The sequence below is a fragment of the Melitaea cinxia genome, chromosome 9 (assembly GCF_905220565.1).
Source record: "Melitaea cinxia chromosome 9, ilMelCinx1.1, whole genome shotgun sequence".
NCBI classification, from domain to species: Eukaryota; Metazoa; Arthropoda; class Insecta; order Lepidoptera; family Nymphalidae; genus Melitaea; species Melitaea cinxia.
The window spans coordinates 3,008,209-3,033,885 of NC_059402.1; the positions used below are offsets into that span (position 1 = coordinate 3,008,209).

Genomic DNA, 25,677 nt, shown 5'->3' on the forward strand with positions numbered 1-25,677 from the left:
AAACACTTAAATTATACTTAAAAGATCGTGAATTCGAAGTTTACTGTAAAAAGAAAAACATCGTAAATAAATTTCCATGAGAAATTTTGAGAAATTGAGTTATTCGTTGCCAAAACCAAATATATTCTATTATTAAAATGAGGTAGCATATGCTGAGTTGTTTATTTATATAAAGTAGAACCAATATCATTACCTTTTTATCTTTAGAAATCTCAACTATCGAGAAGTTATATCATCATTATCATCATCATTACAGCCTATACAGTCTACTGCTGGACATAGGCCTCCACAAGTTTACGCCAAAAATAACGTGAACTCATGTGTTTTGCCCATAGTCACCACGCTGGGCAGGCGGGTTGGTGACCGCAGTACTGGCTTTATCGCACCGAAGACGCTGCTGCCCGTCTTCGGCCTGTGTATTTCAAAGCCAGCAGTTGGATGGTTATCCCGCCATCGGTCGGCTTCTTAAGTTCCAAGGTGGTTGTGGAACCTTGTTATCCCTTAGTCGCCTCTTACGACACCCACGGGAAGAGAGGGGTGGCTAAATTCTTTAGTGCCGTAGCCACACAGCACAAAGCAGAAGTTATATACAGGCTATGAAACATAGTCATACGAACAGAAGAGAAACCGTGTTACAGTGTCTATAATAAATGTAATCGAATTTAATGGCAACAACAAAGACTAATACAACCAAAGTTCCAAGGTACGCCTAGTATACGAAATATGATTATGAAATTTCTCATTTCAGACTTTTGACCACCACTGTCCGTGGGTGAACAACTGCATCGGACGGCGGAATTACAGATTCTTCTTTTTCTTTCTCATATCATTATCCATACACATGCTGAGTATATTCGGCCTCAGTTTGTACTACATCATGAACAATAACAAGACGCTCACGCAAGTTGAGCCCATTGTATCGTATCCTTTTCAATATTGGAAATTTAGTATTATATACAATTACTCATGTTAAAGCCCTGTTGCTATATTTAGTTGCTATATTAACTATCCGTATCACATGCGAACTACTAAATCTCGAAAACATATCTTGTATGTTCTAAATTTAAAAGTCCGTAAGAAAAACGAACCCTTTTCTGATTAAAGTAACTGGGCAGAAAATATGTACATAGAGTACCAATAATTTCTCAGCTACATACAAGAAATCGGACAAAAATAAGTATTAGTTCAGTTGTAAACTAATCTTGATCCTAAATTAGACGCTGTAGTTTATTCGACTTATATTTTGAATATAGCTTATAAATTCTATGTATCTATGTTTTGTATACATCTTCTGTGGTTTAATTTATTGCCTTTCACTTGTATTATTGTGTATAATCATGTAAGTGAAAGTAGAATCTGTCTAATTATGTAGTTTTTTAAATGGCAACATTAAGTGCGCTCACTGAATTTTAATACTTTTTAGACAATTTTAGAAAGTACTCGTAAGTTGACTTGATTGATTGATTGATTTTCAACGGGCTATTCTCCGCAACTCGACGACTTAGTGCGCCTATTTTGCGTGGTAGGCTGGGGGCTTCATTCATGCCAGCCTAGCTCCTTGAGGAAGCCTAGCAGACCCCTTGCGTTGCCGACGACTTCCCGGAGCGACCTCGGTGTCCCGAGGTGTGTCGCCCTGTAGTTCGCCACACTACCGCATTCCAGCAGGATGTGTGTGGCCGTTTCTTCTGCCTCCATGCACGCTCTGCATAGGGGGCTGTCTGTAACACCTAAATTGTGTAAGTGTTTGTTGAGCAAGGCATGTCCGGTAACAGCCCCGACCAGTAGTCGGAGCTGGGCTCTCCCAAAGCCGCGAAGTTTGCGGGACAATCCTGGGTTGATCGTCGGAAGAGCTTCCTTGGTCTGCCTGCAGGTGGTTAGGTTTGTCCAATATTCTTGGTGCATTACCTTGGTGTTGTGTCGCAGCTGGCTGCGCAGCCATCCGAAAGGCAGGGGTAGAATGGGTTCGGGTCCGTAGACCCTCATCTCCGATCCATTCCTCGCCAGTCGGTCAGCCGGGTCGTTGCCTCGCGATCCACTGTGGCCCTTTATCCATTGGAGGATAATGGTGTTTGTTTCACTTACCTTCGTCAGAGCTCGATGGCACTCGTATATTAGCCCCGATGTCATGGTGTCGCTCTGTAGGGCTTGCAGGACCGATCTGCTATCGGAAAGAATACGGATTGGAAAACCCTGTACCTCTCTAGCCGTGATCGCTGTTACAGCCATTATGATTCCCATACATTCCGCCTGAAAGACGGTGTTGTGGATTCCCAATGGCGATGACATGTTGATATTCAGGTCTTCTGAGTAAACCCCAGAACCTGTACCTGTTGATGTTTTCGACCCGTCTGTGAAGATTCTCAACTCCCTGGGGTTGATACCTTCCCCTGGGTCTTCATGTAATTGTATTCTATATTTTTTGTCGAATACGTACTGTTTGGGTATTCTGTCGGTGACCGCTTCGATGAGCGGTTCCCTGTTCGCCAGTACTCCAAGTATACCTGTATGTGTTACTTTTACGTTTCTCCATAGGTTTAGCTTCCTGAGTCTTACCGCGGCCGCTCCCGCCTCCTGTTGGATAAACAGATGCAGCGGCGGCAAGTTCAGTAGGGCTTCCAGGGCCGCAGTCGGGGTGGTCCTCATGCAGCCCGTAGTCGCCATGCAAGCTAGCCTTTGAAGTCGTTGTAGCTTTGCTTCGCCGGTGATTAGTTTGGTTCTCGGCCACCAAACCACTGCGCCGTAGCTGATAATTGGCCTGATGACGGACTGGTACAGCCACAGAGTGATTTTCGGGGATAAACCCCATCTTTTACCTATCATTCTGCGGCACTGCCAGAAGGCTATTGTGGCCTTGTCAATCTTGCTGTTGAGATGGCTGCTCCAGTTCAGTTTGCTATCTAGAATGATTCCTAGATACTTCACCTCCGAGCTGAACTGCAGCTCCGTTCCGAACAGTCTAGGGGGATTGTAGTTCCCCAGTAGTCGTTTGTTAGTGAACATTACCTGTTCCGTCTTTCTGGGATTGACGGTAAGTTCGTTGTCTATGCACCATCTCTCCACAATCCGTAGCGCCTGTTGTGTAACATTACACACGGTACTGCTGACTCTGCCGCTAATTAGAATGGCAATATCGTCAGCATACCCGATCGTGAAGTAGTTGTGCTGGTTCAGTCTGGTTATAAGGTCATTCACCACTACGTTCCACAGTAGTGGGGAGAGCACCCCTCCCTGTGGACATCCTTTAACCACCAGTGCATGTTGTGTCCCAGATGATGTAAGTCTGATGACTCTTTTACTGAGCATGTTACCTATCCAGTCAACCATTACCGGGTGTACACCGTGCTTAACCAGGGCCGACGAGATGCTGGTGAAGTTGGTCATGTCAAACGCACCTTCTATGTCGATGAAGGTGCCGAGACACATTGCCTTGTTTTCAATGGCCTCTTCTATTTTGCTGACCACTGCATGTAGAGCTGACTCTGTTGATTTACCTTGGCTGTACGCATGTTGGTGTGAGTGTAGGCGTACTGTAGCCAGGGCGTTTTCTCTCAGATCCCGTTCACACAGCCTTTCGAGGGTCTTCAGCAGAAACGATGTTAGGCTGATAGGTCTGTGGGATTTGGGTTCGGAGTAGTCACTTTTTCCCGGTTTGGGGATGAAGATTACCTTTACCTCCCTCCACTGCTTTGGCACGTACCTGTGAGCTAAGCACGCTACCAAGACAGCGGTAAGCCTATGGGTCAGTTGGTTGCCTCCCCACTGCAGAAGTGCTGGGAAGACCCCGTCCAACCCTGGGGATTTGAAGGAGTCAAAGCTGTTGATAGCCCATCTAACTTTTGGTGGACTTACTACCTTGAGTGCATACTCCCATTGCTCCTCTGTTGGGGTCACATCCTCTTCGAGCCAATCGACCGACCGCATAATGCGGCAGCCTGGAAAATGCGTTTGCACCAAAATGGTCTCAGCTTCTTCCAGCGTGCTCGTGAAGGTGTTGTCTGGCTTTCTCAGGGAGCCCCTCAACTGGCTAGATTGGTTAATGAGAACCTTCCTTACCCTGTTGGCCTGTTCGCAGGTTTCCACGCTGCTGCAGAATTTGCGCCACGAGTCGGTACTTCTATACCTTAAACGTTTCTTGTATCTGGACTTGGCCTTCTTGTACTTGTCCCAGTCCAGATCGGCGCATGTATTCATTGCTCTGTTTAGGAGTCGCCTTACCAAGTCGTAAGTTGACATTACTAGTGATAATTCTTCATCTGTATTTAAATAATAGCATTTAATTTTAATAATGTATTGAATTTAGATAATTTTTAGTATCAAGCTGAGTTAATACTAGATAGGTATAGCTGATAATATTGACTTTTTGGTAATAATTATGCCCGATAAAAGATTTGTTTGGTTTTTTTATTCACACTGAGCTTATGAATTTATTTTGTTTGTTAATTGTGAGGAAAAGTATTATACATTTTATGAGGAAATCTTATGATTAAGATTGGTTAAAAACAGCAGTGAAAACGTACGTCAATAGAACTAATATCCTTAACAATGTACCAGAATGGTAATAATGGGTATAATCGCACTCTTAGCGATACCAATATTCGGTTTGACGGGTTTCCATATGGTACTTGTATCGCGGGGTCGTACCACTAACGAACAAGTGACGGGCAAGTTCACGGGCGGTTACAACCCCTTCTCTAAGGGATGCTGGAACAATTGTTGTTATACGCAATTCGGACCACAGTACCCTAGGTAAGAACCATAGATTTTAAATTAAAAAAAAAGTTTATATATAATAGTATCCACTAACGGTCGTTAACAATAATTTATATCTGGTTTTGCCTACTGGCGATAGATTTTTGATACAATTTGTAAGAAGCTTACGTCAAAATTAGCCCGTTGGGGCAGTTTGTTAAGGTGCTTTCTGTTCCGGGGGTTGTGGGTTCGATTCCCACCCCGAGTCTGGGTGTAATATATATATATATTATATTTACATGTGTATTATTTATATTTATCAAAAAATAAATAAATGTAGCTATACCTGTAAGCTGCTACCAACATAACACAAGCGTTAAGTTGTTTACTTTAGGAACAGACGAGTGTGAAGATGTTACTGTGTTGTAGTAAATTAAATAAATAATAAAATAAAATTCTATCTCTAGTCACCAAATTCTGAAACGGATAAAATATTTCAACTGTCCGTAAATGAACATTGATCAATCTACCTATAGTATGCAGGTGAAATCAAGCCATTTAATGATAGTCGAGTAGTGCAATAAATATTACTACTAGCGTACTTCAAAATTCTGTGTGTAGTCAGCAAATTCTAGTATTATAAGTTCAGCGATTATAAGTATTATTCCAATCGGTTCAGTAGTTTTCGCTATATAACCGAACAAAAAACCGGCTCCATTTATTAATATAGATTAAAACAATAAAGTTCGTAAATATGTAAATGTTCGTATTCGTCAACTTAAGTCATACTTATTTGTTTTAAACTGTAGGTTAAATAACCGTTGTATTGTTAATGATGCTTGATGAGACGAAGATACGGAAAACTCGTGTGAGTTTATAATACGTAATTATATGATGACGACAAAATATAGTTCATGTAGTGTCCAATATTGTTTGAAGTATAGAATAGCTTGCTATATTAGTGCTGATTGGTATTAAAAAAAATGGTTGTACATTTTTAATAACAATGGTCTGTATAAATATCTATAAATAATAATAATAATAATAATAATAATAATAATAATAATAATAATAATAATAATAATAATAATATTCTTTATTGCACACCATTAAAGGATACAAACAAAAGTAGTATAATTAGAGGAAGATGTACAAAGGCGGTCTTATCGCTAAAAGAGCGATTTCTTCCAGACAACCTTTGGGTATAGGACAGCGTATAGAAAAGCGGTTAGGAAGTGTACAAATAATTGTTATAGAAATTAGAATACAGTAATACCCCGACTTACACGAATTCGGAGTTACGCGATTTAATTTTCTCGTCTATTCGTTTTTTGTTTGACTCCCCCCACCCGCATTATTATCGTTCGACTTCTAACTGCGTTCCTTCAAATGTGTTCCTTATAACTATAAGTAAAACTTGACTGGTTTATGCGATGTCTCGTTAATGTCTCTTATTTTTTGTGTTATATTGTACTGTTCGTACCTAAAATACTAATAAATAAAAATAAACCGAAATTCCAGCCTGGTCCGTCCGTCGAGGTACATCTACAAGAGCGGCAAGAAGCGGCGCGGCGCGGCCGGCGCGGCCATCGCCACGATCGCGGACGCGCCGCACGCGCACGCGCACGCGCAGGTAAAGACGTACACCGCGGACAACGGCGCCGCGCTGCGGCCGCTGGGCGCGCACGCGCACTACAACAAGGTGAGGGCCAGACTCGCGCCGCGCGGCTACTTACTACTACCTAGAGGCTTAGGCCGTATTCAGAAAACGTTTAGTTTTACTTGCATTCACGAGCATTCAATCTGTAACATCCCACTGATAGGTGTCTTTTTTTTATTATATCACTAGGTCGGTAAACAAGCCTACGGCTCATCTGATGGTAAGAGATTACCGTAGCTTATAGACGCCTGCAACACCAGAAGCATCGCAAGCGCGTTGCCGACCTAATACCCAATCCCCCCAGGAGCTCCGGTCACCTTACTCACCAACAGGAACACAATACTGCTTGAAAACGGTATTATTTGGCTGTGGCTTATCTTCAGTAAGGTCTAGGTACTACCCCAGTCGGGCTGCTCCAGATTTTGAACAGGAAATTCCTGCTGTGCCCTACCTCAGTTGACCTACCTCTTTTTCCGTGTAGAAGAAGGATTGGAGCTTAACCCAACACGCTGCTCCACTGCGGGTTGGCGGATATCTTCCCTACTATGAGTAGCGATCGCTGTCAGATGTTTATGATAACAACCGGCACAACGGCTTAACGTGCTCTCCGAGGCACGGTGGCTATACCCACAAGGACAGACACCCAAACCGGAAGAGATATTTGTACATATACAATATCGAGTGGCAATCCAACCGAACCCGCAAGCCGCAAGTGTTATAGACGACTACACGCACCATTACACCGGGGCGGTCGTTCACTCGTTAAGTTTTACTTACGAACCGTTAAATTTGGACCATGTCTTGTTTGAAACATCCTTTCATCATTCTTCTACATGGAGAAAGAGGCCCATGCTCAGCATTGGGATATTATGGGTTGAATCCTATCGTATCGTTATTTGATAATTTATCGGTTCTCAAGTAAAATGGACCGTTTTCTGAATATAGAAATCGGACTTTAGTGAGGCGAGTGTTGCCATACTAATTTATATAAATATCTGTAACCTATTTTAATACACAGTTGTCTGCTCCTAAGATAAGCTTCTTGATGCTTGTTATATTATATACATATAAAAAAATATTATATATATACACATGTAGACTTAGGGTGTCAATTGAATTTACTGCTCACGGAGCAGAAAGCAGGGGCCGTAAACAGTTTAGTAGATAATTCAGTAATGATTAATTACGTGAATTCTACTATTACTTATACAATTATTAGGTACACAATGTGTATGAAAGTTTTAAAAGAGCGGATAGAATAAGTCCCTTTACTGAAATATTAATACGACTTAATCTTTGTTGATTAGAATAAGTTTGGAGTGTAATTGTTTGGTGTAAATGGAGCTGTTTCACAATTGTTATTTCAAAATTAATCCAAAACTTTTGGAAACGTTATAATAAAGCATATGAAAGTTCGATGAACGATTTTTTTAACATAACCGCTTATTATGACACTGAAATTTTTTAAGATATATTTCGGCAACACTCGTTTCCTAGCAATCTGTGTGATTAACATTTTAAGAGCTATTTTCTCAAAACTACTCTCGATTTAAACATTTTAAAATAAAATTTATTAAATTACATTATTACATTTTGCAGTATTAGTCTGAAACTGTTGTGTATTTGATGAAATAGTGCTTAAAATCTTTCGAGCTAAACGAAAAAGTGGCCCAACCTACAAAATGAGGAGGTGATTGGATTTTTTCAATATATCAGAATCTTTTTTCTTATATTTTGTAAGCACGGAAACATCATCTTTCAGTTGAACTTATTTTTTGATATTTAAAACATCAATAAAAAAAACTAGTTTTGTAATTTTATCCTATTTTTAATATTTTAATGGTTGAATCACTTTTACGCTTAGCTCCTGTATAAATGATTGAAGAAAATCATATTAAAGATATTATGAAACCAATAATTATGTAAGTTTAAAGCCTACTTCAAAAACGTAATCTAAATTCTGATAAGAGCCAAATGTATAAATGAAACTTATATGACTATTTATATATATATTATATGAATAGAATTGCTAAGCAATTCTATTTTTTTTATTATGATTTTCTTTTTATATATATGTAACTAGTACACCTGGGATTTTTGACAATATTTTTGGTAAATGTGACATATAATTTCCTTGGGAAGATATTTATAATACATTTATACAAGTGATTTCGTTTGGTGTACTGAGTGTATTATTAACACAGTAGATTTAGAATTAGGAAATATTGAAAAATAATCGCACTTATTGACTGAAAATTGATACAGATTTGTCAAATATAATTTATAATAGAATTGAGTCGAATATTAATATTATTTTTATTAATTCGTTTAAGTTTTATATATATATATATATATATATATATATATATATATATATATATATATATATATTTATTTTTTAAAAGTTTTATTTAAAAAAAGTTAAAAAAAAAACGTACTTAAAACTGATTTACAGTGTGTACTCTCAGTCAAAATCCATTCTAATGTATTGTCTAATAAAGATTAAAAAAAATAGATGTAGCTAGTTATATAGATATCACATCACTAAAATCACGCTTACTTAGAGATTTTTCCGCCAAAACCCCATCTAGACAATCATGTAGTTATCACGCTTGTAGAGCAAATCACATACCTTCAATTCACCATGAAGCTTTTCTGTTTGTGAATTGAAGACATGGTATGTCTGGCTCTCTACTTTATTAATTAAAAAAAAAAATATTTAAATTTAAACTAGTTCAAACTGGTTTTAAATTATTATAATTAGTAATACTTCACATATTCTAATTTTTTTTTCAGTACGTATTAATTGACTAAATACGCACAGATTTTAAGACATATGTATGACTATATTTTATAAAGCCTTTTTTGTAATATCAGGAAAAATTCTTTGTTACATTATTTTTCTTTTCTTGTACACGTTTTTATTAGAAAAAATTTTGAAATCTGATTTTACGTGGAATATCGCAAAATATGACTGACTGACTGACTTACAATTTTATGAAAGTCACAATTAATTTAATAAAGATTTACTCAAAATCATTCTTGTTAAGATTAAAAGTATTTTCTTCTTAATTTGTTCTTAAATAAAAATATATATGGTTCTAATGGATTTTGGGTATGAGATTTGGCAGATAACCACTTTCAATCATAGAATAAACTCAGTAGGAGTTTCTTGCAGATTCTCCTCAGTATAAAGTGTTTTCACCGTACCTTCACTCAATTTGAAACCAAAAAAAAAAAAAACAAATTTCAAAGCTTAAACAATCTACCGAAATAGAGTATATTTTGAATTTCAAATCGAATATAAATCATAGCGATTGATTTTTAATATTTTCCAAATATATTACATATAACGTGCCACTTTAAACCACTCCGTGTCACGGCGCACCCCTTTATCCACGACCGCTCCCCAGCTGTCCCCGGGACGCGAGGAGCACGAAGGTGAACTCGAAGGGCCGGGGGCCTCTCAGTCGGCCGACTGCGAGCCCACGCCTCCGCCCCTGCAGCGCCGGGGCTCCGCTGCGAACCTGTTTCCCCCCGCGGAGCACCACCACCTACCGCCCCGGCCGCATCACTATCCGAGGCTTAGTCCGCTTTCTAGGAATACTAGGTATGTTGTATTGATATTTTATGTGTATGAGTGTACGTTGACGACAAGCTTGTAGGAGGGTATTTGTAAAGAAATTGTAATATGTGCTTCTACAATGTATGTACATTATACATCTTATGAGGACATGTTTTAGAGTGAACTCAATAAAAGAAGTTTTAAAATACTTACTACTAATTTGAAGTAACAGTAAAAAATAATAAAACGTAATAGTTGTTCAAAGTAGTGTTGATATAACAGCAATCATCTAAAAAAAATAGTTAAAATTAATTAAAGCTTGTGTATGTTGTATATTTCAACGATGAGACAGTTTTAAACAATTTTTACACTCCAAATTACTTTCAATAGTCACGGCGGCACAACGACGTCAGGGTACCGGGTGGTTATGGAACCCATTCGATACGAAACGGGGTCTAATGGGGGAGCGAGACCCTCCCCAACCATGCAACAGAGAATAAAACAGCTAGGGGTGCCAACCCCCCTCGCTGTCACCAGCCCTGTGCGGAGGTATGTATCTGGGGATTAGGGAGCGGGAATTTAAAGATTTAAAAAAAAAAAAAAAACAACAGGGTTTTATATAGTATATCCGATTGCAGTTTTATATACCTACATTTTGTTTTCGTGATATTTACTTTTTGGAGAAAAGAACTATATTGTAAATTTTTAGATCATGGTTAGGAACGTGAAACTTTGTTTTGAGTATTTTTCCTACATGACTATAATACTTTAAATTCCCGCTCAATAATATGAAATTAATAATCGTAATAACATGGTATTTTATCTCTGGTAAATGTTGGGTGTCCGTATCTCAACTTTGAAAATGTGCTTAATGTTGCTAGCTCAAAATTTCTATTGGAATAATCGGTGAAAAAAAAAAACGAAGACTACTCATTTAGTAGGTATTTATTTATCCCTCATCGCCTTTTTCCCATTGCATCAAAAGTTTCTGAAACTACCTTACCCATGCATCGCTTATATGTTTAATTTCGATGTGTTAGATAACTTTATTTGCATGTAAAATGTTTTGCCTCACACGGACATGTATATTAATTTTGGGTACACGATGTTTTATTTTATACATATATTTGTATATCACTGTTTGTGTTCATTGCTTCACCGGTACATAATATAATCTGTTGTAAAAATATTATGTAATATTGTTTCTACTTGAAACTTATTTTGAATCTTTTATACTGCAAAATAATGTTTTATAACGGAATATATTATAAACAGGTTTGCTTACATTTCATGCGATATCGTTTAAAAAATTGTTTAAATTGTTATATCCGGCTTGAAGGATCAACTGTAAGCAAACATAAAAATTATGATTGTCTTACTTGCCAATTTTTATTCTTCGAATTTCGTTTAGTACTGTGGGTGATGTCCTTGATTATTGTTTTCTTAACCTTAATCTATAAGTAAACGTATAAGAAAATTTCTGAATCTCATTCTTAACTCTTAAATAATATGAGTTTTAAAAAGAATTTCTAAAAAGTGTTATGACGCGAGTAATAATTTATGCCTATAATATTGGTCAAATTATATATAATATTGGTTATATTTTTATTTACACGCAAATTTACTACAAAGAAGTAATTTCTTACAAAAAAGATTCTTTCAATAACCAATTTAGATTAATTTTTAAATTTATCTTCAATGATTTCTTAATTTAAAATAAATATGTTCATCAATTTGAAGCAAAGTCATATGCGATAGTTTTTCAAACTCACTTTTCATTCATTAAACAATAACATTTTTGTATCCAGAGAAAGTTCCCAATCAACTAAGCTAAAAAGCTTCATTTCCAAATGTATACAGACGTAAAAAATCCCTAAAAATCATTGTAACTTACACAAACGTCAACGTAACATAAGAAAAGAGGAAACACTATAATTAGGAATGTATAATTAATTTAATATAAATAATAATAATAATATAATATATGAGTGTAATGATATAAGATAATTTACCGCTTACCGCGGCAGATGGACCTAACGCATAAAGCCGACGTGTCGACGGTAAATCGTTTGTGTTTGCTTCTGTTTGTGTGTGCGTAGGCTGTTTTTTTTTAAATTTATATTTACTTTCATTGGTGTGGGTTGATGGATTTTATCTCTTGTTCTTCTGTGTTATAACTTCTCAAATGTGTATATAATCCGTGTAAATATTAAATAAAGACTTTCCTGTGACTCTAATAATAATAGTCCTATTTGCGTTAATACAAATGAAATAGTGATTCCTCTCTATTACTTATGTTAGCCACGCCCCTTGACCAATAAAATAGTAGTAAATTAGAACGTCTGCTTAAATGGCTTTCTTCTTTCTTTCGTGGTCAATTTGAACACGACGTTCTAATTTACTATTATTTCATTGGTCAAGTTAACTAATAGTGATGATTCGCTATTTTTATTGTGTATACTAAACTTTCAAGTAAAGGAGTAACCAAAGTCAATTCTACAAATATAATAAGTAAGAAATTAAACACTAAAATTTGACACGAGAGAGAAGTATATCTTAATGTAAATATGTAAATACAACAGGACCCTTAACAAAGGAGTTTTACGTATATACATTGTGGATATAATTGAGAGGCATTGAATATAACCATGTATATTACATACTATTTTTAAATTAATATACGAAAATTTAGTAAAATAGAAAGATAGTTTACTCTGTACCTGTCCTATCTTGGGCCTGAACTACTATACCTAGTTCCTACCTACTGAAATACTTTTATTACTCTCCGGTACTCAAGAGTCAGACTTGGAAAAATTACTTTTGGTATGAACTTAGAAATAAATTAATCTATCAACCCACATTCCCTTGCTTTTTGTGTTTGTAAAAATCACATAATTATAATTTTTACTGAAATTATGTTTTCTTATAGGCTTAAAATATATGATGTAATTTTAAGTTTATTGTTCATTTCAGAGCAGAATGCAGTATTTGGGTTTATTTATTAAAGCATGTTTTGTGCACCTTGATTTTATACCATCTTTTAGTAAAATGATGTTACTTTGTAAATGATTTGTCGTATTATCAATATTGATTGACAATTTTTCATATGCTAGACATATAATAATACTGTAATTTAATTTTATTAACAGATGGTTGCTTAAGTGTAAATTCTGTCTGTATTTATTTGAATTATGTTGCGATTCTTTCCATTTTTCTTCTTACAAAATTTTTATGAAAGTTTTGATAAAGTTCGAGACGGTTTCATTATTTATAAATCGTGTGTTAATTAGGAATTATGGAATATTTTTTTTTTAATATTTTGAACAGAATTTACACGTATTAAACATGTGCATTTTTTATTTTATTTGCAAGCTGTTGTTCCAAAGCGGAGCGGGGGCGTAGCGCGACGCACTATACTATGGCTGGTACCGGATACCGTCGTATATCCGCCGTCTATATGTGACCATAGACAAGAGATTTGGGGTAATAGGCATAGACAACTTATTTCCCTTCTCTCTATAAATCCTCTTTGGATATTTATTTTCTATTCTTCACCTTGTTGGGCATGAATTTGCCTTCTTTTATTATATCACGGTTCCGTAGATGGATTTTTTGATAGATTTCTTTAATATGCTTGTTTTTATATATTTTTTTCAAATGAGAGGTGATGACGATTCTCTCTCTTTTTTGATAATATTTTGTTTTTACTTGAACTTTTTTAATGTTTATAATATTTTTTATCTATTTAGATTAGATTTTTTTTTCCAAATACAAGGCTCAGCGGATAAAAAACAATACTTTAACGCTGTGTAGTTTTTTTTTAATTATCCATAAGCTACCGAAAAATACAAACATCGGTACTTTTATTTTTTAATTCAATATCACCAGCCATTTTATTTACGTCACTCTAACGTCTGCGCTGTATCGTTTTTGTATTCTGGAGAAAATTATTTTGTATTACATAGAACGAGTCTTGGACACTCAACATTCTTATAAAACGTAGTATAGTGAAGAATAAGTCCGCACGAATACAAAGCGATATGACGAGAAAGTTACAGTAGTTTGTGCGTAGCATAGTAGTGTACAGTTGGCATGGCGTTGGCATGCTCTCCGCAACCGCTAGCCGCCTGGTCTCACCGCGTTCAGAACTAGTTGCTATCGATCGCTTACGGGTTTAACAATGTCGGGACCGTTTGAATTGACGGAGATTATGTAGGACGTAGTTAAGATTAGTTTTTAGATGAAACTGTCATTTACCATGCTGTGACAACTTTTAAATAAAGCAACACTTAGCAAACAACTGTAAATATTTTTTTTGTAAATTTATATGTGCATATTTTGCGAGTTTTCCCAGTAAATTAATAAATAAATTAGCAAAGGTTTAGCTTTAGCCGCGTCTTGCTCTTAACATTGGTCAAAGACTTGAACGTTCAGGACATTGTTCAACCGTGACCCAAGCACACGCATTAAAAAAGAAAAAGCGCACGAGTCAAAAAAAAAAGAAGCGCACCGACCGCGCGATCTCGAGAAAAAGAAAAAAAAGCTTTATTTTTTTTCTTTGAGGAGTTCTGAACGCGAGTGCCGGGCGGCGGCCCCGTCGCTTCCCCCCGCAGCTCCCGTCTCCTTCTGTCCGTAGGCCGTACGGTAACTCGGACGAGCTCGCGCGTTTAAACCCCTGACGTGAGCGCCGCGCACAGGTCCAACCCCGGCACGCCGACCCAGCCGCGCCGGCCCGACTTCATTGGCGTGCGAGGTTCTCCGCAACGCCGCTTCCTCTCCGAGGGCGAGCTACTGCGCGACGCGAGAGACGTGCGCGAACTGGCCGCGTCACCGCAGCGCGGCAACTACCAGTGGGCGGAGCGACCGCCGCGACGCCCAGCCCCCACACAGGCCCCACCCACAAATCCCCCCGTCCCTCGCCCCGCGCGCCCCCTTTCCTTCATCCGCGCTCTCGAAGTACAGGACCAGCTTGAACGCGCCCCGCCCCCCGACCCGCCCGACCGCGCCTCCGTCTACGACTGCAACTACGAGATCTCCGTGTGAGCCTTTTGACTCCCTATTCTAGGAATAGGCCAGTTTAAAACTGATTCGCCCGCCACCGACTCCGGTGATTCCGAAGATCGCAGGCGTCCAGCCGGGGAAAGTTGGACGTTAATTTTATATTTATGTATATTTGTGAGCGATTTGTGACGTCGAGACGCTTATGTTTTTTTTAAGTCCGAATTCGATGTGTAAATAGTCCCCAGTGTTGTGATTTCGTGATGTCGTAATGTCGTAATATTTTAGAGACCGATGCGAGTGGAGCCCGGTGTCGTTACGGATGTGTTCCTCGCGATTCGAGACGGGAATCGACTGAGTCGTTAATCTGCCTCAATTTATTTTAGATAGCTGAGATTCAATTGCGCGCAAAAACTTATTGTATTCGATTGACGCTGACTGTTGTTTTTAAAAGAATTTATGTAACTTATTGAAGATGAAATTGGCGATAAACACTGAAAGTTGTAAAAGGAATTTGTGCCAAATATTTTGTAGCCAGGAGTAGATAAGGCAGTAATCTTATTTCAGTTCCTAAAAATAGTTTTTCTTTTATTTCTTGCTTGCGATGACGCGTCGAAGACAACGCATTTAGTGTGGTCTTTCTTATTTTAAGATGAAAATAAAAATGTTTAAAATTAAAGGAAAAGAAAGAAAAATAAATTATTAATCAAGCTTTTTAAAATATTTGAATCTCCAACTTATTGACTTACTGATTATTGATTCTCTGATTTATAAACTTTCGACTTCATTTAAAAAAGAATGTTTCTGGACTTGTCTTGTTTGGATATAAAAAATAATATCAATATAACGATACATATTTCATTTCTTGTATATTTTGGGAACATTTCTGAAACTGACCCAAGATCTCATTTTTTATAAATTCACGATTCGTACTTAGAAGATTGACTTTTATATACAAATGGTAGGTTTGGGAAAGAATTGTCCTGAAAGTGCAAAAAAATATATAAATCTGTCTGAATTTTGGTAAAATGTCAAGCGTTTGAAAAGTTCTGATTGTAATCTATTTATGTGTATTTCTGCAATCTTTTAATATAATTTGCCTCGTGTAATATTTACTTATGAAACCAAATTGAGACTGGCAACACTTGAATGCCTCGGTTATTGATAAAATGATAATTAATAATAAAAAAATTATACCCGCGTGTGAAAGATTCAGTATCGATTTTATAAATGTTAGATTTTTTTATTATATGTATTTTTTTTTGTAAATAAATTAAGATATTTATTGTACTTTATCATAAAAATGTACCAAGTCATTAGGTAAATAAAAACTTTTATTGATTTGTTCAGTCATAAAGTCATCAACGCATTGGAGATTTTTGAGAAGACATACTTTTAATTAATATTTACTTTTGCTCATGTAAATCGATTAAGATATTTATGATTTTAATGCGAAAGTAAAAATTACCCCACTCGACAGTTAACGGGGTAACTATTTAAAAAAGAAACATAATGATATTGCGTGCAAAAATAAATGTTATCTTTGCAATGGTAAATGCAAGAAGTAATAACCATTCAAAATATGTACAGGACTCACTAAGACACAAAATATGAATAACGCAGCTAGTTTACAATAAAATCTTCAATGTGTTGTTTCAACATGATATGGTACAACCGTTCGTTGTTAATTTCAATAAGAAGTCCTTTGTAAATATAATATATTGATCGACTAGGATTTGTACAATATATAGATAGTTACGTTAATGTTTTTTTTTAGATTTAGAACGAAACACAAATGTAACTTCTTATTATATATACCTATAATATTAAAATTCATGTTTGAATGTACAGGTTGATTGACACTTCTATGTTATAAGATTATGTAAATAGTTCGTATTAATTATATAAGATATCAAAGTATATAATGTGTAATGTTAATGTTGTATATGTTGTGTCTTTTATTCGTGTATTTGTTCACGGTGCCAGTAACTAGTATCGTTTCTCCTGTAACGACATATCAGTAGAATTCTTTTTTGAAGTAAAACTTCTTTACTCTCGCTCGACTTGGGTAGCTGGTGAATGCGTGACGATAACGTTACGAAAAGTGTGATCGGGCGATGCGAACAGAAGTTGAGTGGGAGATATGTCAGTGAAGATGGAAAGAGAGAGAGTTATGTTTCGTATATTACTGTAGGTGCAAGAGTGAGAGGTGCGAGTACACATTTTCTTTCTCTCATTCTCATAATTTGAATTATTGTTATACATAAAGATGGAGCTAAAGAAGTTTTACTTCGGTCGTGTGGTCTACAGCACACTCGTTTTTTTATGTTCAGGGTACTGACTACAGCTTATTAAAGCCAATGTTTCACAGCTGTTAAATAATCTTTAGCTCGTTTCAGATATTCACTTAATTATGCGAACATTATTTTCTTGGATACATAAAAACTCTATCTTTTTTTTAAATAAAATAGTTAATAAGAGAAATTCAATAATAAAGTCAGTTATTATTTTTATATTAGTAAGAGTGCAATGTTAGTTATAATGCCAAAGTTATATATTGAAGCTATCTATATTTATATTATATTTTTGCAATAAATTATGTATTTAATTTTAATGTACTCTGTAGTGTGGTACCCTTAAAGCCTTAAATTGTTAAAAAATGCAAAGGCCTAGCAATCATTACTTTACTGACAAGTTTGGCACAGTTGGGTAATTAGTTATTTTTAAAAACATTTAATTTTACACTTACTGAAGTATTAAAGCCTTTTTAACTGGTTGTAGATAATGTTTTTAGACAAATGACGGTAACTAGCAGATAAAAGCTTAAGGTATATTATTCTTTTTTACCGTCTAATTCGACAATATTTTTAAGATATTACTACTCGCAAATGTGAAACAAAAAATTGTAGTTGATTGTGGAAAAATAGGTCTTAATGACCTAATTTACCCCCTGCTGTTAAAGTTTATTCGTGACTTATGTGTAGGATAAACTACCTACAACCGGTTAAACAGGCACTTAGTGATGATTATTATTAAAATATACAGCAAATTTAAGAAACCGATTACTTCTTTATCCTTCCATTACGTGAAGAGTTCTTTCTTCATATTCTCACATTCCGTTTCAAGACTTCAAGCTTTATTTTATCTGCCATGTTGCGTACTTAATTTACGCATTTTTTTGTCGTTTTTCATATTTTTATTTATTAGTCTTAGAACATTAAGAATTGACAACATTTTAGTGCATTTGTTCGTTTTGCAGCTCCGACACATTTTTACACTAACCAAAGACATTTAATTGTTTTTAATTTACCTTCTTTTAAAATAATGACAATGGACTGTTTGTTGTTGATTCTTCGTTTTCTCATTGGGTTCATTGTTATAATTATAGTTTTATTACTTTTTTTAAAGTAACATAAATTTTAAAATAAATATGGCTAACACGGCTGTATTAAAAGCTTCCGTTGAACGATAATTGGACGTCATAAGTATTATTTTGATTAGTTTTTTTTTGTGTACACAGTTTTGTCTATTCACTGTAAAAATAAGATTTATAAGAGTTACAAAGGTAGATTTTAGTGATTTGACATTATTATAGCTCAAAATGTGTCTGGAGGTCGAGTCCTGTTAGTAGTCTACCGGCGTTGTATAGACTAACATGTATATTTATAGTACCTCCTCAGAAATCGTTATTACCTACGTGTATGTGACAGTGTTTTATTTTTGTATTTTGATAAAATTTGTGTAAATAATTTTCTTATTTTATTGATATTAAACTCAATTAATCAAGCAGTGTTTGATTAAAATAAAGAAATTGAATAAGAATCTTTTAATTTCCTGTTTTTTTACGATAATCCAGACTAGTTTCCGAATAGCAACCTCTAGCTTAGAGACTGTGTCTCCGGTCGCTGAGAAAAGTCATACATTCTGCTGATAAAGTCTATCAGTAACTTCTGTGCGAGAGAAACCTTGTCAGAAACCGGCGCAGCAGGCTCTAAATAAAATAGTATTTGGTCGTCATGACAATTATTTTATTACTAACTATTTAAAACAATTTATTTATTATTATATTGAAGCTTCGTCCATTAGTTGTGCAAACTATTCATACTTAATTTGACCGCTAAGCAGATGCATGAAAACGATAGCACTCGAAAAACACAAGAAATTCAAAATAATGGTGTATTATCTCTTGGTAAATTATTGCATCTAAAATCTAAATGGTTGGCCATTGCAGTAAATGCAAAAATTGGCGCAGAATGACTTATACCACAATCTTACAAATCACAATAACATAGCTAAATAATATTTAAAGCTCACTGGCAATGCTGCGTTCCCTGTGGTCGGTAAGATAGTTATAGCACATGAGAAGATTTGGGAGTAGACTTGGCAAAGTGCCTATGATACATGTGTAACCGTATTTCATCAGGCGGCTCATGCTCTTGTTTGCCACCCTAGTGGTAATAAAATGATAGCATAAATGTTGCGTATAATGTAAGTGTGATGCGGAGATTGCGGAAGAAGAACAAATAAAAAAAAATGTAGGTAAGTATTACAAACAAATAATATCGACCTGTTCTATCCGTGGTTGATAAAGTTTATCCTGCACATAAGTCACTATTATAGACAAATAGTACTTCACCACAGTTAAAGTACACCTTTTAGTTTCACAATTCCTAACAGAATTATCCTACAATTAAATAAATAAACGCTTTACACACAACGGCCCTCAGTAGCATTTTCTCCTGTGTCGGGGGGTCAGGAAACAATACACAAGCGCAAACGCCCAGACCACGACAAACATTTATATATCCAATTCAAATGTCTGTCGTGATCGGGAATCGAACCCGCCACCGCCAGCGCAACAGCTAGTGCTGTGACCGCTGCGTCAACGAGTCGTCAATTAAATAAAATGTAATTCGAACCAAATTTTCATCAAACTTTTACAGTTTTATTTGTTGGATATTTTCGTGTGTAAGTAAGATAGCTTTAATGGTAAACGGTAAAAAAATTAGGTTAAAAGTATTATGATGATTCGTGATATAATAACAAACAATAAATATAATTTTGTATAAATAATTTTGTTTGTTACATTGGTTCTTTAGTAATGAACTTTACTTTTGTTCGACACAATTGAACTCATTTGTGTAAAAAAAAAATATGACCGCACCACTGCAATTAAAACGAAAAATTACAATTCCGGCGGAAAACCAATAATACGTTTATTTATTTATTTATGTTTTCTACTCTCAAATACAAGGGAAAAAATATAAACTAAATTCAATCAGGAATTTTCACTGGCAAATAGCTGATGTAATAACGAGTAATTGAGCTACTTTTATTTTAGATTTTTTTATTTATTTTATAACTCTGCGAACTAAACAATAGCTATTTTGTTAAATTCCACGCGGACGAAGTCGCGGGCACAGCTAGTTAAGAATATTATTGCTATTTGCTAGTATATATTTCAGTTATGGTAACATTGATTCCACTTCAAATGTCATTGTCAAGTTATAATCTATAATATTTTCTTTTTCTGTGGTCTTTTCTTGTCGACGGTATAAAGAGTGTGAGTTTTATGTATTTACTCAAAAATAAATCCAAATAAATCTGTGAGAAAAAGTGAAATTCAATATTGATATTTTGTCACTAACATATTTGTGATTAATTCTGTGATATGGTGTAGATATTTTGTAACGTTCGTTAAAAATAATTCAAGAAAACGTACATCAAATTGTACCTCTTAACCAATAATTTATAGTAACAAAGTAATAATATTATTATAATAACAGCCTTTAAAATAGAGCTTTAAAAAAGCTCTTATCAATCCATTTCTTCAGACAATAAATCGTTTGGAAAGTATTTAAAACTGTTTATTGACAACATTGTGTTGAAGGTTAGTTTTCGTTTCCAGACCCCAACATGGGTAAGATTATGAAGCCGGGTAAAGTGGTGCTGGTCCTCAGTGGCCGGTACGCGGGACGCAAGGCCATCGTAGTCAAAAACTACGATGAGGGAACGTCGGACAAACCTTACGGTCACGCCTTCGTCGCTGGCATCGACAGATATCCTCGCAAAGTGCACAAGAGGATGGGCAAAAACAAAATCCATAAACGTTCCAAAGTCAAGCCCTTCGTTAAGGTAAGCTTTGAGGTTATGTTATGATTCCTAATGTCTATCTATCGGTTCCTTAACAATTTCATCTAGTGAGTTTTTTGTTTAATGAATTTCTATCACAAAAACTTGAAATAAACAAATTTATAACCTCTAATAAAAAAAAAAATTAAGGTTTGTTGATGTAGTCTACTATTATTATTAACTGTAGAGATGTTTTTTAGTTTACTTCATAAACATTTTAATTTTGCCAGTTTATTGAAGTTTGTTTAAAACTATATTCTAAATTTGGAAGTGATATTCATTCGCTTCAGCCTAATATCGCACTGCTTACCATATGCCTCTTTCGCCATGTAGGAAAAGGATCAGAGTTTAATCAACCACGCTGCTCCAATGCAGGTTGGCGGATATATTCCCTGCTATGAGTAACAATCGCTATCAGGTTTACATGATAACATTCGGGGCCAGCGGCTTAACTCGCTCTCTGAGGCACAGTGGGGGAGACCCACTAGGATTGCACAAATACCCAGACCACAAAAGACATCTGTATGGCCAATAAAAATGTTTGTCACATGCGAGGATCGAACCCACAACCTCTAGCGCAATAGCCACAGACCAGTTCTGTGACCGTTGCGCCAACACATCATCTATATTCATTCTAATGGCTTTTAAAAATTGATTAAATCACTTATAAAAAGATAGAATAAACAAATTAGTTAAAATGTTTGGAAATATTATATCAATCAATACCTACTGTATAAATTGCTTTTATTTTCAAAACACATTGACATGTAGTAAATACATTATAATTATATTAGAGTCCAAAAAAAAAAAACAATATTGAAAAATATTATTTCATAGTATTTTTGTTTATTTTATTACAAATGTTTAATGTCATTAACCAGACGCTAAATAAAATGCCATCTTTCCAAAGATGATGGACACATAAACTTTTTCTATCAAATCAAAAACAGCTTTATTCAACTAGGCCCCAAGAGCACTTTCGAATCGTCATTTTACAAATTAAAACTAAAAATAAATTATTATTTTTGTAAAAGTAAAGCTACCACCGATTATGAATGTAAATTCTGCAGAGAAGAATCGATAAGAAACACCACAGTTACTCTTTTGAAAAATAATATATTAATTGTGTTTTAGTACAAAATTAGTAACATGTTGCAGGAAAAAAAACATCACTTAGTCCACACATCTTTATCAACAATGTAATATATTGTGTTTGTGTGTGTGTATATGTCTATATTAATACTACTAAATTATAAATTTTTTAACTATTTTAACATCAAGATAGTCCTTTAAAAAAATTATAAAAGTAAAAAGTAGTTTTTCAAATAGTTTGTTCAAAGTAATTTCATGTTCTATTGTTTATTTTCAGGTTGTCAACTATAATCACCTTATGCCAACCCGTTATTCGGTTGACTTCAGCTTCGAGAAGTTCAGTGCTAAGGACTTAAAGGACCCCGCGAAACGTAAGAAGCTCCGTTTCAACACACGAGTCCGTTTTGAGGAGAGATACAAGAGTGGCAAGAACAAGTGGTTCTTCCAGAAGCTTAGGTTCTAAGTACACTTAAAATAAACAACAAAAAACTTTCCAAATATGTTTTATTATTGTTTTTCCTTGATATTTAATCTTTATAAAGTATTTACATGGAAATTCGTACATTAATAATTTCTTTCAAGTAGGTACATTTAACTATAAAGTACTATTCATTCATTTAAACCAGGGGTCTTCTCCATACTGCAGACCGCGACGACCAAAACTTAACAGAAATTATAACGCAGTAAACTTAAGTAGGGTAAGGTACCCAATTATTGGCACTTTAAGCATAACCTTTCACTTAAATCGTGAAAATTATCTGTATGGAGAGTTGCCATTAAAATAAACTTATCAAAATTACAGAATAAGAATTCTTTTTCCTTTTAAATAAACGAAACGTCAACTATTTCATCGCTTTTATTTTTTATTTTTATATTTATGCCAAATAACACGATTTTCCCATTTACTGGCATACTTGGGCCAGTTATCTGCATGGGCCTAGTCCATTTATTGGCATTTTGGATTAATCAGTAAATAAAAGAAGATTGTCTATAAAGGACAAGGTTAAAGTAAAAAAGGCCTAGCTTATAATCACTTTGATTTATTTAGCTAGTTAGACACAAAAAATGAAAACAAAACAATCAATGCAACAAATCCTTATCAATAATTTGGTTCATGCATTATCAAATCAATATACAGTAAACTTTTAGAAAAAGAAAAAGCAATATAAAATGATCACTTAGAACTATACAATAACTTAAATGTCAGAGGAATCAAAATTAGTCAAAAACTTTTCTATTTCAGCATCGGTGTATATTATCTTGTTTTGTTTATTAACCTTATTTTCAGGAATTAAACTAGCATAGTCGATGTAATTTTCCTTATCCTCTTGTTTTTCAACCGGTGTACAATCTACATTTGTAGGTGGTATCAACGAGATATCTACGTTATCCAACTTTTCACGTGGCGCAAGTTTCTTCACATCTACATTTACTTTTCCGTGTTCTTTCTTAATTTTCAATTTAGCTGCTTGTACCTTTCGATTTGTCTGTTTAGTTTTTGCTTCTAATTTCTTTTTTTCTCTTTCTTCTTTTCTTCTTTTTATACCTTCTTCTTTTTCCTGTTTTACGCGGTGTTTTTCGCTTTCTATTGATCTCCATTTATCAGAAGTCAATACAAAAGGAGCTCTCTTTATGTTTCTAACGCCTTTTCGTTGAGGTGATTTTGGCAACACAAGGACATCGGTTAATTTAATGGGAGTAAGGTTCAATAGGGCAGTAGAATGTTTTTGAATCTTCACAGGTGGTGGATCAATATTTCTATTTTTTCAAACTCGGAACTTTGTTGTTGTGCGAATGTTTTCATGGGATGTTTAATTTGTTGGGACTGAACTGAAAATTTCGTATTGTCAATCTTAGCATCATATACTTCTGCTTTATGAGTTACATGTAAAACTTCTAGTGAATTGTCCGATAAACGATCGTCATTGCCATCATTGAAGTCTTCTGTTGTTACAATAACTGCCGAGGCAGGTGTAGGTATGCAATCAGAAAGCTCTTCTCTCAATTCTCCACTTAAAATAACTGGCATGTTTTCAATATTCATTGCATCTAATGTCATATGCGCATCTTGTGGACTGGAAATATTGTCCTTGTTTAAATTTGTACTATCCTTTATCACTTCCGTGAAAAAGTTCCAAATTTTTTTCAAATAGTTTTCTTCTGGTTTTAGTACACCTAGTTCAATTTGACTCATTTTACTTGCTCCTATAATATTCATAAAGTCTTCTTTGGTCATCACTTTTGGTTCTTCAGTATTCGTTTTATTATAAGTTTTTGTTTGCAGAATATTTGCCTTTCCAAGACATTTTGTATAGTCCACGGCGTTCATATTCCATGGGTAGAGACCTGTAGCTCTAAATCCATTAATTACTGTTGATGCCGTGATCGTGTTTTTGATAGTTTTGACTAAAAGCGGTACGAAATTGTTCTTAGTGAGAGCAATAGATGGGTTATTTTGCCTCCACTCCAAAACAGTTTTCTTCCAACCAGATTTCAATGGCTTGAATGCTGAAACGTCAGCTGGCTGCAGTAATCTGGTACAGTTGGGGTATAACGCAATCAGGACAATTTCCAATTTCTTGCATAGCTCACTAACAGCAAATGTTAGATGGGTCTTGTGACCATCGACAAACAATATTATGGGGAATGTTGTGCCTTTTTTGATCAAGTGAGGGTGTAATACACTCTCGATGTAATCGTGAAAGACTTCGGCTTTCATCCAACCGTTGTCGCTAAGCCCTATACCCCAATTTGACGGAACCTTGGACGTAATGTCAGCTGATATGCGCTTATTCGGAAAAATAACCATTGGAGGTGTGAGATCTCCGTCAGCACAAAATGTGAACATTACGGTTAAGGAAGTTTTGGCGGGCGCATTGTCTACCTCATAGACATTTTTTTCGCCTTTCGGAGCCAATACAACTCCAGTTTTGGGGCAAAGAAGAAAGTTAGTCTCATCGCCATTAAATACTCGCGACGAATCTGCGAGTATATGAAATAAATCATTTTCTTTTAGGTAAACCTCAATTTGACTGAACCAGCCTCTGACATCATTTTCTGAAACAGCAGCACTCGCTGCTGTGACTGCCTCAGGTGTGCGTACAGAAATGTTTGGGTGTCGTTGAAGAAATAATTTATACCACTTTTCGCCATTCCTAAAAGCGCTGGCCCTGTTACTATTTTTCAAAAAGTTCGATACACTGCTGATTAAATCATCTTTGCGTTTTGGAAAACCTTTTCTACAACTAAGCAAAATCCAATCTTCGAGATCTTTTTCTTCCTTTTCCGTCAGAACAGTAGGAGGGCCTGGACGTGGCTGGTGCTCAGGGTTCTTAATCCTATTGTAATGTAGCCCTCGGCACTTGGTAGGTCTTTGCAGCCAATTTTTTACTCATACCTTCTTTGACAGCTTGTAGGGCCTTATTTATGCTTTCAGAATTGTATATCTTACGTCGGCGTACTTCTTTGGTTTTTTTTCTAGAGCTTTTTATTTTTGTTTTCATGTTTAAAATCGAGGTTTAAATCGGGTAACCTGAAAATA

The 25,677-nt window shown here is 35.4% G+C and overlaps 2 protein-coding genes across 3 annotated transcripts in view; both read left to right on the forward strand.

Annotated features, from left to right (window-relative positions):
* Positions 1–18,661, forward strand: part of LOC123656719 (palmitoyltransferase ZDHHC8) — a 31,825-nt gene extending 13,164 nt beyond the window's left edge. The window contains exons 4-9 of the mRNA XM_045592379.1: positions 749–921; positions 4,552–4,746; positions 6,211–6,391; positions 9,763–9,959; positions 10,305–10,463; positions 14,612–18,661. Of these exons, the coding sequence (XP_045448335.1) occupies positions 749–921; positions 4,552–4,746; positions 6,211–6,391; positions 9,763–9,959; positions 10,305–10,463; positions 14,612–14,957 (1,251 nt within the window). The 3' untranslated portion in view covers positions 14,958–18,661. The remainder of the gene's footprint in view (positions 1–748; positions 922–4,551; positions 4,747–6,210; positions 6,392–9,762; positions 9,960–10,304; positions 10,464–14,611) is intronic.
* Positions 18,662–20,368: 1,707 nt separating this feature from the next.
* LOC123656230 (60S ribosomal protein L27) lies at positions 20,369–22,634 on the forward strand. Of its 2 annotated transcripts, none has more exons than XM_045591931.1 (3): positions 20,369–20,475; positions 20,821–21,047; positions 22,414–22,634. In XM_045591931.1, the coding sequence occupies exons 2-3, from the start codon at positions 20,829–20,831 to the stop codon at positions 22,597–22,599; spliced, it is 405 nt and encodes a 134-aa protein (XP_045447887.1). In that variant the 5' UTR covers positions 20,369–20,475; positions 20,821–20,828; the 3' UTR covers positions 22,600–22,634. The 2 variants fall into 2 exon arrangements, with proteins under 2 accessions (XP_045447887.1, XP_045447888.1); XM_045591932.1 differs by having other exon boundaries at positions 20,422–20,518.
* The last annotated feature ends 3,043 nt before the right edge of the window (positions 22,635–25,677 follow it).